Below are 14857 nucleotides of genomic sequence, written 5' to 3'. Positions count from 1 at the left end.
CAGGCAGCTGGGCCTTCTAGTGGCACACTGCAAGGGCAGCCCAGTGTTAGTCATCCTCTGCTGCTGTCCTCTCTGCTGCCTGGAGCTTCCTCGTTGCCTCTCTTTACACAGCAAGGCTGGCAGATTATTCATTGTACCTTCTGAGTGGCTGAAATCTTGTTCTCTCAGTGATCAGATGGGTCAGTTAGATGTAGAAAAGTTGTCTCTTGGACCAAACCTTTTATCGGGACTTCATCCTCACCGTATTTTTCTGTAGCTGAACATTTTAACAATGGATTTTTTTTTTTAATATTGACATTCTAAAGGACTATATATGCCAATGGTATAGAGTTTTTGGAAGATGTATAAGAATAAAAAAATATAAGGATAAATAAAGTCTTGGAGCTGCCCTTTTGGAAACATTCTACTTGTAGTTTAGCATTTTCTTACTGGCTTTCAGCTTAAATAAAATGCATATAACATAACACTATATGTTAAATTAAATTAAAATACACAGACTATATATTCATTATGTGTACAGATGTGTGGAATTAAATGTGTATGTGTGTGTGTGTGTGTGTTTAACTACCATCTTAGTTACCAACGAAACACCATGACCAAGGCAACTTACAAAGAAAATGTTTAATTTGGCTCTCATGGTTGCAGAATGCTGGAATCCATGACCGTCATTACAGGGAACATGGCGGCAGGAAGGGATGGTGCTGGAGCAATGGCTGAGAGCTCACATCCTGATCCACAAACAGAAAGCTGAGATAGCTAACTGGGAATGGTGTGGGTTTGGAAATGTCAAAGCCTCCTTCAACGAGGGCACATCTCCGAATCTTTCTCAAACAGTTCTTCTAACTAGGGACCAAGTATTCAAACCTAGAGGGGCCATTCTCATTCAAACCAGTACAAGATAGATGTTAAAGTCATTAAGTAAGAGCAGTGAATAGTATCTTAATTGCTCTTGAAAAATTAGCTGCTGTAATAATTTGTTGCTAGCTATAAATTGTTTTGCATTTATAAATTATTTAATGACTATGCAATAATGTGGCTATTAATTTGAAATTTACATTGACTTTTAATGTTTATGGGACTATAATTTCATATATATATATGTATATTTGTATAAAATGTACTTTGATCATGTCCCCATGTTATCCACGTGTATCTCCATCTTCATCCTACCAACCTCTGCTTTGGAAATCCTGCTCCTTCTTTCTGTTTCTAGGCCTACCACATTAGGATTGCTTGTGTGAGATGGGATGGAAGGTTATTTACCCGTACAAAGGCAATGTAACAGTGCCTACACCACTTCCCCTCTCCCAGCAAGGGTTAACTTGCCTGTATGGTCTTCAGGAAGAGGTGGAGCCCCTCGCCATCCATGCTGGAATGTTGCTGGTCCAGCCTTATGCAAGTCTCCTTTAAGCAACCCTTGCTGTTATGAGATCGTGGCTACAACAGCCATGTCATGTACAGAAGTTGGCAGTTCACAGCGTTCCTCCCCATCCTCTGGCTCTTTCTTCCTTTCCTTTTCAAAAATAAAAGATTTAAAAAAAATATGACTCTTAGACTGAAGGTATGGTGGTACAAATCTTTAATTCCAGCACTTGGGTAGGTGGGTCACTGTGAGTTCAAAGCCACTGTAGATGACATAGTGAGATATGTCATATGTATATATGGTGTGTGCATGTGTGTGATGTGTAGGTTTTTATAGGTTTTTTTTTATATGTGTGTGTGTCTGTGTGTATGTTTATGTGTGTATGTCTGTGTATGTTTATGTGTATATATGTGTGTATGTATATATATATATATATATGCATCTGTGCATGTGTGTTTATATGTGTATGTATGCATGTATTACTTTTTCTTTACACACGAGGAACTGAGTGTCCAGTATTAATCCTTGACTGGGTATGACTTTTTTTTTTTTTTCCAAGACAGGGTGTTCTGTAACCCTGTCTGTGTAGCCCTGGGTCTTCTGGAACTCACTCTGTAATCCAGGCTGACCTTGAACTCAGAGATCCAGCTGCCTCTGCCACCCAAGTGTTGGCATTAAAGGAATGTACTGCCCTGTCCCCACCACCCCCCATAGAGTCTGATGTCCTTGCAGATACATTCAACCCCTAAGTTGCTATCCCTCCTTCTGCTGAGCCACACCCTGTTTATATCAGCTGATCTTTGCTGAGTTAAGCAGAGTTACACCTTTGGAGAGAGATGGGCATAGAACAAAGAAGGATGCCTCAGATTTTAAAAGTGACATTCTCTCAAATGTGTCATGGCTTCGGAGATGCATGGGTCACATGAGTGGCCTTGCTCTGTGACATGCTATGTCATGTCACAGTTCTTGTACTCCTGTTGTCTCTGACTTGAACCCTAAATATTATCTTCTTCACCATTTTCCTTTGTTGGACTATGTCTGAAGTTTTTGTATCTCTGAGAAATTAGTGTTCCCTTCTGAAGACAGTGTAGCGTCCATCCTATATAGTTTCTAGTGAGAACAATGCCTGCTGATTAGGGAGGTATCAGTGACTGTGACTGACAGGCGCTGTCCCAGTTCCAGCTCTGTCACTGACTTCTTTATGATCTTCAATGGTCTGAGTCCACCTCTCTGGTTTATCTCCCATCAGGACATCAGAGAATGGAATTCCTCCAGAAAGTGGAATGTAGGGACAAAGAGATAACATACATGAAAGTTTGCCTCACTAAGTGTTAACTGTAGGTGCTTTTTCTGTCATGTGCATAAGAAAAGACTAAAGAACCCCAGCCTTCAGACTATGAGTTCCACAGGGAAGAAATCCATTCAGAACCAAGAAATTCTTTCTTTCATGCTTACTATTGGTTTCTTTAAAGACCAGGAATGACTCATTATCCTCTTGTCCTCTAAATCTTTCAGCTTTGTAGAACTACCCTACGATATTTTACTGTGTGGGATGATTATCTGTGTTTTTATCTTCCTCACCGTTTTTCTTTGTTGGACTATGTCTGATGTTTTGTATCTCTGAGAAATTTAGCATTTGCTAATTTCTTAGATTCCTGTTTTTTAGATAGAGTCTTACCACCTATCCCTTTGCTAGTATGAAACTAGCTATGTAGTCCAGAGTGGTCTCAAATTCAGAATCCTCCTGTCTCTACCTCCCCAAAGCTGGTTGTAGCACCATGGCCAGCATATGCTGGCTTTTGAGAGAACAGAAACAAACAAGTACTAGTTAGTGACTTTCTTGGGATCAGCTCAGGAGGTCGTTGATATTTAGCTTAGGAAGTCTGTTTAGTGGTTCTAACATTGACTCATTCTTACAGGACACTAAAGTTGAGTTGAACTTTGGGCCTTTATAGAGAATAGTATGTATCACCTTTGACTTGATCTAAGTAATTTGAGACCTTTTACCCCATGAGCACAAGGCTCATACTGAATGGAACTGAACCTAGTTCCTTCCCATTGTTTAGAAACAGTAACAACAGATTTAAAAATTGCCCTCTACCATTAGAGTCTCAATTTTCACTTTGCTCCTGGTAATTTAACACTCTCCTCTACTTCACTGAGATCTGTGAGGATTGTGGGGAATGGGGTGTGGAGAGGAGGCAGTAGTCAAATGGAATATTCTCTGGGCCTTCCTGGCAGCAAGTGGTGATTTGGTTTCTAAAATAGTTCTTGAAAAATTATCATTATGCAAATAAAAAAATAAATAACCCCAAATCTAGGAATCGCTGGCTTTTGTTCTCCAAAACTGAGCAAACCCCAGGATTCCCTTTCTCATCCCGAGCACCTTAACCCCAGCATGATCTGCATTGGGTTTCTAGATTCTGGAGAAGTTAGAGGTTCCTGTTTAAGTTTATAGTGGACTGAATGAATTTTCCTTTGGTCTGTGAGAATTAGCAATGCATTTCTGCTCTGAAAAGGTGCTGTACAGACCTGAGCAATCAAGTGCAATGTTCACAATATGCTCAAGTGAGTGGATCTAAGAGCCCCCTCTCCCTCACTGTGAGTGTTTCTGCATCTCTTTTTCTGTCCTTCTTCCCGTAGCATATTCTCTGTCTTTCTGTTTCTGTTTCTTGGTTTCTCTGTTTTTCAGATTCTCTCTGTCTCTGTCTCTGCCTCATTCTCTGTGAGTGTGTGTGTGTGTGTGTGTGTGTATGTGTGCGTGTGTGTTTCATTACAGGGTCTTTCATTACAGGGTCTTGTGTAACCCAGGACAACCTTGGGCTCATTCTGTAGCTCCAGATCTTCCCACCTCAGCTCCGAGTTGCTGGGATTGCAGGCATGTGCTATCATGATGCCGAGCTCCTCTGTGGATCTGGTAGCTTACCCTCATTGCCTGATCTTGCCACATCTCAGAAATTCCCCCAATGCTAAATTTGAAGATTTATGAGGCTTTTGTTTGTTTGTTTGTTTTTCTGTTAAAATATTGGTCTAGAGACTTACAGCATTGCCTAACCCAAATGGCCCTGGGTTATATGTTGATTTCCAGCTTTGGAAGGATCTTAGAAATGTGGGAGAAATCTCTTAGACGGGGAGAAATTCAAGGAACAGTGCGGAAGGCAAGTCCCAAATGAGGTTCACTTTTCCTCAGTAGGTGGCAAAGATGACTGTACTTTGGGTGGTAGACTTGGTAGTGTGAGAATCGGAAGGACCTGATGCCCATGCCTTCAAGTCCGAGCAGCTCTCACTGAGTACCTACTGTTAGCTTGACCTCAGTCAAGAGATAGAAACACCTGGGGCAGCTGTCTGCTCAGCATCTCTGTGACTTGATGCAGCCTTCGGGGTTCCAAACACCTGAGTTATTGCCTTGTACTTTAAGAGTGACTGAGAATGTATAAGGTTGCTGAAAATTTCAAACTCAGGCTTGTTTGTTTTTTAAAAGGAAATTCAGTTTAGGGAAGTTTGATCATGGGTCCTTTAGAGTTTAAATAGCCATGGAAGGCTTCAGGCAGCTGGCATGGAACCAGAATTTTCTACAGGTCATGTTTCCTTAATATTTCCTTAATGTCACCGTTCTTAAAAACCTTAGTCTTTTGGTTCTGTTATCCTTTTACTCCATCCTCCTGCCTCTGCCCACAGCCTATGAACAGTCCTTAAGCTCTGAGAATGGGTCTTATTTATTTACATGTTCCTTTTAAGGCAATACAGCCATAGAATATGATTCCACACCCAACTGAATTACATACTGAGGGTATTTAGGATTCTTGGTAGAGAATTTTGAGTCACACAGAATAACAATGTGTACTTAAAATACTAAATGGTGGGTGTATTTCTCTGAATTGATTATTCCTATCAGACTTCTAATCTGATTCTCCTTAAAGTCATACAACCCAAATATTACCATCTTACAAAGCCAGCCATGGTTACGGATACTCCTGCCAACCCTCCCTTGAGTGTATTTCCTAAACCCAAGCACCTTGTCCTGATGCCAAATCTCAGTTGTGTAACTGTAATAAAAATTCCAGAAGAGACCTTGTGAGTCATACATTGTGTCCGAACTGGCTGGCACCAAGCAGCCACTCAAATATTTGTGAACAGATGAATGGATTGAACACAGGATACTGTGGCCTTGGTATCTATGTGAAGGGAGCAGGTAGTTAAACAACGGCTGCACCTTACCAAAGTGTAGGTCTTGGGCTAGTTTTACATTACATTGTGTGGGTGTTCTTGGCACTGGATTCGGGTTTCCTTCCTTGTCTTCACTTCTGTTTCCATGCAGCTTTTTTTGTTGTTGTTGTTGTTGTTTCTTATGCCTCTGCATAAGTTCTCTCACGTGATTGCCATAGAGTGTAATTGCTCCCATCTCTGAGCCTGTATCAACTGATTTTGGCATTTTGTTCTCCTTAGCACCACTCTCTAACCAACCAAGCTAGCCAGCTAGTTAGTGTTTGTAGTGACTTGCTAATCCTGGAGGAAACTCTACTCTACAAAGCCATGTTTCTTGGGGAGTTTGGGACAGTGATTGAAGATGCTCCTCAGAAGAAATCATGGATAATCAAGTTTTCTTGTTTTGCTTGTTTGTTTGTTAGTTTTTCCCAAGAGAAAGGAACCCTAGAGCTATTTGAATGACCTGTGCTTATGTTCAGTGGTGACATTGTTGTGACAACAGTGGACTATGGTCTCAAAGGATGTCATTTCAGGCCCTGGCTGTGTCACTGGCCCAGAGAGTAGCCATAGGTAGCCCCACCCCCTCATTGACCTTGACTTCCTAATTTCTAAGAGATAGGGCCTATCCCTTGGCTGATTGTGAGAACCACACAGTCGTATATAGGAAAGTGCTTTGTAGGCTGGGAAGTCATACCCGCCTTGAATTATTAGCTTTGTCATGGCTCTTTAAATGGCAGGGCCGATCTTCAAGCCAAGAGTTCTTATCAGAACGAACAGTGAGTAAGGCAAAGGTCTTTGCAGCACCCTCTGGGGGCCAGAAGCATCTGCTTCTGCTGTGAAGGCTTTCTCAGTCACATAACCGTGGCTTGCCCTTGGGTGATAGGGATAGGTCATCAGAGGGCTCCGCACACTAAAGGACAGGTGAGGTCCAAGTGCATGGTGGTGAGAACAGTGGGCCAGGCCAGCGGAAGGTTGGAAGGAAGAGACTCCTGTAAGGGGATGCCCTGAGGGCAAGCACTCCTGTCTGTCTGGTTCTCAACCTGGTGTTTTCACTCAAGCCTACTCATTAAAGTGAGAAGAGGTAAATCTATTGGCTGGTCCTGTGTTTGCACCTTAACTTCCTTTGCCTCGCTGCAAACAGGCAGAAATAAAGTGACTTCATACAGATATTTGGGGGCAATTTTATTAGCCTTTCCTGATAAGAGATTACTTACCAAATATTTTCAGAGAACACACAGCCTTATGATGAGAAGCATGCTAGGCACCATGACATAGAATGCGTCTTCTGTGAATTTTCTATTGAAATATAGGCAGTTTGAGGCTGCAGAGACAGCTCAGCAGTTAAGAGCACTGGCTATGCCTCTAAAGGACCCAGGTTCAGTTCACAGCACTGGAGTGGTGGCTCATAACTGTAATTCTAGAGGGAATCAGACACCCTCTTATGTCCTCAGTTACTGCACAGATGTGGTACAAATACCTACATGCAGACAAACATTCATTCAAACATTTTTTTTTTAAAGCTAAACTAAAAATAAGAAGTGCTGGGAGAGAGGACAAACTTGAGTTAGAACAGTTAGAAAGTAGCCTGGCTTTCAGACTTGAAGATGTGACTCCATCAACAGTGGTCAGCCTGTTGCAATTTTAATTTAAAGCTCTGTGTGTGTGTGTGTGTGTGTGTGTGTGTGTGTGTGTGTGTGCGCGTGCGCGCGCGGGCACACATACACACACATGCATGTGCATATTCATACACTGAGTAAGTTAGGATTGTTTTGTTTTGTTTTGTTTTTCCTGGACAGGGTGACTGCATAGCCTAGGGATTTCTCAATAGCTGTCTGGAGAAGATGGAATCTCAGGTGGTTGTGAGGCATTTGGAATTGGAGCCTGGGGGGCAGGCTGCTGCTGAGGATCACACCTCTCCCTCGAGTGTTTGTGGCTTGGAAGGTCTCATGAGGCTTCTGTCTCTTCTCAATGCATGGTTGAGGCTAAAGAGTGCTTCCTTTTGATTGGACCCTGGTGCACGCGCACACACACCCTAGAGATTAGAAATTGTTAGAGATGGATTCTCCCTAGGAAGTTTAATTTGTGCTCAGGTTTTAGGGTGTCTGAAAGTACCAAAAATGAAAATGTCCTGTGAGACATAATAAGTATTCTTCTCTTTCAGCTGTTATTAAAACGAGAGATTGGAAGTTATGGACTATCCTAGGGTTAGCTGTTAGGAACAATGGTGTTGGAGGTTAGATGATGGAATGTGGTTATGTCCTATGGTTTGGATCTGAATGTCCCCCAAAGCTGTAAGTATTAGAAGTTTGCCCACTGTTTTGTATTATCTGGAGGTGGTGAGACCCAAGAGTCCAGGCTTGGGCAGAAGTTAGTCGTCATGTTTGCTCAAAAGACATTTCAACCCCTGTGCCTGTTAAATGAGCAAATTCACAGATTCATGGGGTATAAATGAAACCAAGTGTAGACAACACATTCCCCAAGACCTTGAAGCAAGGGTGCTCAGTAAATAAGAATCTAGTACATACCTCTGTGTTTATGTCATATACTACTAAATTTTATACTACTGCAAATGTAATCTCTCTTCTTTTGAGTTCCCCGAGGGCTCAGTATTAATTTTAGATTCTAAGCACTTAGCATTGCACGCACTATAGTAGAATTCAAATATTGGCAGGGTGTGGTTTGTAGTGAACTATATCTATCATTCAGGAGCAAGACTGACAGAGGAGGATCATGACTTTAAGGCCAGCCTGAGCTACAGAGCGAGACCTGAGGGAAAAAGAGTTCATATTTTGGCCTTAGTTCCTCTTCTCCATAGAGGTTCTGTGGCTGGTTCCTCATTGGTCAGGTCTGGAATTGGCCTGACCATCTTAGGATCTACAGGGGCCCTTCAATCCCAACCCATTTCTGATAGCGAGACTAACAATCCTGCCCCAACCTGCACAGTTGTGGGATTGACCTAGTCAGGGCCAGCATGATGAAGAATGAAGAAATACAGATACACAGACAGAAGCACTGGGCTCAAGTGGGCCATGCACTAGAGATGTACCAGCAACCCATAACATAGCTCCATTAACTACATTCAGCTGAACAAGGAGGTGGGTTAGTTAATCTCAGTAAGGGGGGAGGGTCTCTGTAAGAAAGCAGTCACAAGCTGTAGTCATTTGGGAGGAGGAAGCCATGGTTGGAATTTTCTGTACTCACCGCGAACATCCATACTTGACCAGGGGGAGACCTGGCCATTCCCATGGATCTGAGGCATTGGGGTCCTTGACATGGTTGAGCTTCGAGTCATACAGGGCTATCTATACCTGCTTTCCACATGATCCCATGGCCACTGTTGTGGCCAGCCTGGAAGCACACCTATATGGTACTTTTTAAGAGAAAGCAACATTGCCGTGCAAATGAACAGTGGAGGCTTTGGTGATGCAACAGCTGATTACTGTAGGCAGAAGAAGTACACTTGGGAAACTGAGGCTGTGTTCCCCACAGAAGTCCCAGGCCAAGGTGTGTGAGTTAATAAACTAAGCCTGAATTAGAATAAACTATGTAGGCTTGCAAACTCAACTTCCTTCCTGTCTCTTTTAGTTTTACCTCTTAGATACTTATTAACCAGAGAGATTGTAAATAGCAAGGGGGGAGTCTTAGAGGCTCTGATCTGTCTACATTGGGACTCATTGGCGTTTGCCTTTGGATGAGAAGTAGCCATTCCCTTTGGGGATTAAGGAGAGACAAACGCTTGTAGGTTTACTATTCAACCCCGGAATGTCTGGGATGCATTATGATGTCACGGCCTCTAAGCTGAGCCACTAGACACCTTCCAGTGTCCTGTTACAGGAGTTGCTGCTAGCAAGCTGGGCTCTAATTGATTTGAAGCTGTGTGAGTTCCATAGTGTTCCCTTACTAAAACCTGATAGCTAATCTTAGTCTAATACTGTTGACTCTTAGCTTCAGACCTGCTTTTATTCTTCTGTTAAAAACAATACCATGAGGCTAAAGAGATGCTAAGTGATTAAGAGTAGGGACCTGGGATTGATTCCCAGCACTCCTGTGGCAGCTCACAGATGCCTGTAACATTAGTGGGGATCTGATGTTTTCTTCTGGTCCTGTGGCAGCTCACAGATGCCTGTAACATTAGTGGGGATCTGATGTTTTCTTCTGGTCCTGTGGCAGCTCACAGATGCCTTGTAACATTAGTGGGGATCTGATGTTTTCTTCTGGCTTCTGTGGGCACTAGCCACTCCTGTCGGACACAGACATAGAAGTAAGCAAAATACCATACATAGTAAATAAATAAATAAATAAATAAATAAATAAATCTTTAAAAACCAAACAACAATAACAACAACAAAAGATAAAACAAAACAAAAATCTCCTAAGAGAAGGCTTAAGAGAGAGCTGGGTGTATGCAGTGTGTACATAAAGCCATAGAGGAAGCTTAAGCGTTGCGCTAACATACTGCTCTTGCAGAGACCCAAGTTTGGTTCCCAGAACCTATGTTAGGTAGCTCATAACTGCCTGTTACTCTAATATGGGCATCTGATGCCTGTTATCAGCAAGCACCTGCGCGCGCGCGCGCGCGCACACACACACACACACACACATATGCACATGCATAGGCACATATTGTATGTCTGTTGGCATACATACTATTAGAAATTATAAAAACAAATCTTTTAAAAAGCAAATAAAACCATGACTATAAAATGCAAAGGCAAAGAGATTCATTGTAAAAATATATTTAAGGAGTCTTTGAGTTTGAGTTTATGTGTGTGCACCATGTGTGTGTGAGTGTTCAAGGAAGGCAGAGGAGGGTGTTGACTCTCTTAGAAGTGGAATTACAGACATTTGTGAGCCAACTGCAGGACTGGGAACCAAATCGTAGTCCTCTGCAAGAGCAGCAAGCGTTGTTAACTGCTGAGCCATCTCTCCAGCCCCTTGGTGGTTTTAGGTATTTTTTTTTTTAACTTAACTTAAACTTAACTCTGTGTGTGTGTGTGTGTGTGTGTGTGTGTGTATGTGTGTGTGTGCCTGTGCATGCATGCATGCGCGCACGTGCATATCTGTGTATCTGTGTGTTTTGTGTGCGCATGTGCATGCAATGAGAGCAGAAGTGAGAAGGAAATGGACCAGCTGGAGAAAGGAGGAGGGATGAAGGGCAGTGAGGATGGATATGCGCTACATGTAGTGGCATATGTATCAGAATGAAACCCATTTTTAGTATACTATCTACAAAATTAAACCTACCACAGCTCTTGGTCAAGACATAAAATATGACCTAAGCTAGCATCTGTCCCTTGCAAATGAAAGAGAAATATTTATTGATAAAACCATGAAGTAGAGGTCTAATTTACTGTACTATTAACACAAGTAAGGCATTTTTAAGGAACGTGTTATTCTCCTGTGTTTCTAGCAATCGTGGATGATGAAAGGCTGTCTGCAGAGGAGATGGATGAGAGGAGGCGACAGAACATCGCTTATGAATACCTGTGTCACCTGGAGGAAGCCAAGAGGTAAGATCCAGGCTTAGTCTGTCTGTGCCCCTGTTCTTGGAGCTAGGCTTTCGGGTAAGACTGGGATTTGATGACAAGAAAGTCCTGAATGGACTAGCAACCTCAAAGGATTATCAGGATTATGGATGGCCAAGGAGACACTCTTACCTGTCACCTGTAATTTAAATTTGAACATACTCCGTTCATCCATCACCCCTTGATCACAGCTGGTTGCGCACCACACTCACCTAGGCATATGCAGATAATAACTCACTGGTGGGCTGGTTGGTACTGAGCCATGCGATACCGCTTTTGCTCATGGAGAATTGAGAGAGGTCAATGTCAAGGGGCCAGGGAGACAAGGCTTCCCTTTCCCTGCCTCAGAGCCTCCCAGGATACTACAGATTAGATTATGTCAGATGCTATATCTCACTGGCTTGGAGACCAGAGGCATCAACAGTAGCTTAAACCCAACCCCTTTTCCCCAAGAGTATCCTCAGGTCTTATACTCACCTCCTGCCCATGACGGTAAATGTTCAGTAAAGCAACAACCTATGTAACTGAAGTCCATGGGCCACTAAACCACGAAGCAGGTTTATGACTGCAATCTCCTTCACTTGTGGGTGTGTGGGTGCTGGGTATGCTGTCTATAAAACCACATTGACTCTTCTAGATTCTTTGTAAGTAAAGGCTGGCTGAGGTCTCTTAAGAGAAAGTGAAGATAAGGGTCCAAAGAGCAAATGCCACTTTATCTGAGGGATCTAGAGGACTCTGCCCTTTGCTGAGCCAGTGCCACTGGTTAGCATTTCATGTACTGCTTTGTGAGACAGATGGGCTAGGTGCCCTCTGAATCTACACAGCCAATAGACACTCAGTGAAATGCTCGTGGATGTGAACGATGAGCTGGAAGGAAGAGGATTTTACTCGGTATTTTATAAACCGCCAGCCTGTGGTCCAGTTTGACATTATCCTTGCCTTGCTGGGAGTTCTCAGTGTTGTTTCATCTTTTATCAGTGCCATGTAACTTTATGCCCTAATAATCAACATGATTATTATTTAACATGTCTGCCCAATCTGCATTTAGGTCAGAGATCACCAAAGAGTCCTTGTCAGCCTAAGATTACTGAACACACACACTTAGTCAAATTCTTACTTTAAAGACAAGATAAAGGAAGAGATTCCTAGGCACCCAAAACATGAAAGCGCATCCCATGACAAAGTCTGAGAATTAGTGGGAGGACTTTGCTTTTCTTTGTGACGTATGTTCCACTCGGAAGATGCGTGCTTTTATTTTTTACATGAGTGGGAAAGAGCACGGTGGGGCAGAGGGGTGATTCAGAGTTGGTAGACCTGATTTCCTGGTCCTGCCTTGCGCCTGTGTGACTATGGGCAAGTTGTCTAACCCTTTGGAAAAGCCCCATTTTGCTCTGTAAATTGCATGGTGAAGACACTACCACCTGCTCAACCCTCCTCCTGATGTTTTTTTAAATCACTGACGAGGGGGAAAAATATTCTGTGAATGCTGGTATGGGCCAGACATCTGGTGGTATGCACTTGCATAATTGTGTCAAAAGTGGCAAAGACGAGCCTTTACAGTGTGTTATCCTCCTCAGTATTCCTGGAATTCATTAATGACTATTTTTTTTCTCTTTTTATGAGTTTGCCATAAAGATAATCCCAGACTCTCTGAAGAAAACTTCTTTTAAAATACTGTCTTTGAAGTACTAGACTAGGAATATAAAGTTTTCAGAGCTGGGAAGATGACTCAGCATCTCTTGCCACACATGTATGAGCACCTGAATTCAGATCCTGGGATTGCAAAGCTGGGCATGGTCATCTCCTCCAGTGAGATGGGAGGAGGGGTCATAGGCCAACCAGCCTGGCATGCTTCAGTGGTAAACAGCATACAACCCTGTCTCAAAGCCAGTGAGGATCAACACACATGGTTGCCCTCTGACCCTGTACTTGTGCTAACTACGGTACCTCATTACCCACATTCATAGTAAAACACACATATATACTCACATGTACACCCAAGTTTTTAAATTACTCTGTAGACCCAGTGAATCCCCAACTAAGTTCCAGGTGCTATTCTGTTGTTTTCCATCGGAAGGTTCCATAAAGAAAACACAGGGGCTAGAGAGATGCTCAGTGGTTAGGAGCAGTTGCTGCTCTTGCAGAGGACCCAGGTTCTGTTTGCAGCACCCACATAGTGGGCAACAGTCGTTTGTAACTCCAGTTCCAAAGGGATCTATTTCTTCTTCTGGCCTTGCTGGGTACCAGGAATGTACATGGTGCACAGACATGCATGCAGCCAAAGCATACATGTAAAATTAAATCGAAAGTACAAAGACAGTATATCTGATCAAGGACTTAAATAGTGTACAAGGTTAAGAGCTTAATTGTAAATGGGTACAGGTCAGCTGAGCATGGTAGCACACACCTTTAATCCTTGCTCTTGGGAGTCAGAGGCAAGCTGATCTCTTGTGAGTTCAAGGCCAGTGCAAGCCCCCACCAAGACTTACTAAAGCCTCCATCTCTACAGATTTGATGTTCATAAATATCATAACATGAATCTGTGCATCCTATTTTATATGGAATTTTTTATATTTTATATATTTCATTATGTAGACATACTCTATTTTGTTTATTCGTTAATTCGCTGTGGATGGATTCAGGTTGATTTTTTTTTCTAGTAGAAATAATGGTTTATATGCACATTTTTGTGTGGATGTAGGTTTTTAAGGCTCAAGAGTATGCTACGTACCTGAGATTGGGATTGTTCCATTACATGGCAACTTTATGTGTAATATTTTAAAGACTGCTGGATACTTCTAAAATAACTATTGTTTTTCAATCCAACCAACAGTATGCAAGGCTCCAAACTCTGTGTGTTTTCAGTGACATTTGTTACAACTTGTCACTTGTGTCCCAGCTAGTAGTAAGAAGTGATAGATAGGTCACTGTTTTGATTTGTAGTTCCCTAGTAACCAGTGCGGAATATCTTACCACACTTTTACTGGTCATTTATCTGTTTTAGAGAAGTCTATTCCTAAGCTTTGTCCATTTTAAAATTAGAAGGCTCTGTTTGTTTTGAGACGGGGTCTTCCTTTGTAGTCATGGCTGGCCTGGAACTTTCTATATAGACCAGTGATTAACTGTTGATGGGTCAGGATTTCTGTTGAGAATGATTAAAAAATGTTCTAAAATTGATGGTGGCAATGGGAACACGCTCTGAAAAACCATAGGATGCTATTTGGTGTGTTAGTTATCTTAATAAATGTGATTGAAGCTCTTTTAGGCAGGCTGGCTTGGAGAGGGTCCTCATTGATGCTCATGAAGCAGAGGAGCTGATTCTTAGTAGAATCACAGGATCAGATATTTTCTATCTCGTCAGAGCCTGAGTGGATGCTCGGGTCCTGGGTTTCTCATGAGGTTGCATGCATCTCAAGGCTCCCAGCGGGGTACATCCACTTCAAGCTCATTTAGTGTTGTTGGCAGGACTCCATCCCTCACAGGCTTCTGGACCAAGGATCTCCCTCCCTCCCTATCTGCTGTTGGGCAGAATCTATCTTTCTCAGCTGCCAGTCACTGGGGCGCAGCTAGCAAGCATCTTCTACCAGGGTGAGAAGATGCTATTCTTCTCTACTCACAATAGAAGGCAGGTGGTCTATAACTATGTTCAGAAGTGATGTCTATCCTTTTTGGTATATCTTACTGATTAGAATCTGCCTGCCACGCACACTTTGCGTGAAGGCGGTATCTGAGGCGTAAACTTCAAGGAAAGTCAGTCTCCTGC

At 42.6% G+C, this 14857-nt stretch overlaps 1 protein-coding gene across 2 annotated transcripts in view; it reads left to right on the top strand.

Annotated features, from left to right (window-relative positions):
• Positions 1-14857, top strand: part of Iqgap2 (IQ motif containing GTPase activating protein 2) — a 275140-nt gene that overhangs the window by 36794 nt on the left and 223489 nt on the right. The window contains exons 1-2 of one of the 2 annotated variants that reach the window (XM_031360160.1): positions 9344-9446; positions 10980-11079. In XM_031360160.1, the coding sequence (XP_031216020.1) occupies positions 11015-11079 (65 nt within the window). In that variant the 5' untranslated portion in view covers positions 9344-9446; positions 10980-11014. Of the gene's footprint in view, positions 1-9343; positions 9447-10979; positions 11080-14857 lie in introns of those variants that run through there. The other variant, XM_031360159.1, reaches the window with a different exon arrangement.

Source organism: Mastomys coucha, unplaced genomic scaffold (genome assembly GCF_008632895.1).
Source record: "Mastomys coucha isolate ucsf_1 unplaced genomic scaffold, UCSF_Mcou_1 pScaffold8, whole genome shotgun sequence".
NCBI lineage: Eukaryota > Metazoa > Chordata > Mammalia > Rodentia > Muridae > Mastomys > Mastomys coucha.
Note: the sequence above shows the minus strand (reverse complement) of the source record. Positions and strands in the feature narration are given on the sequence as shown.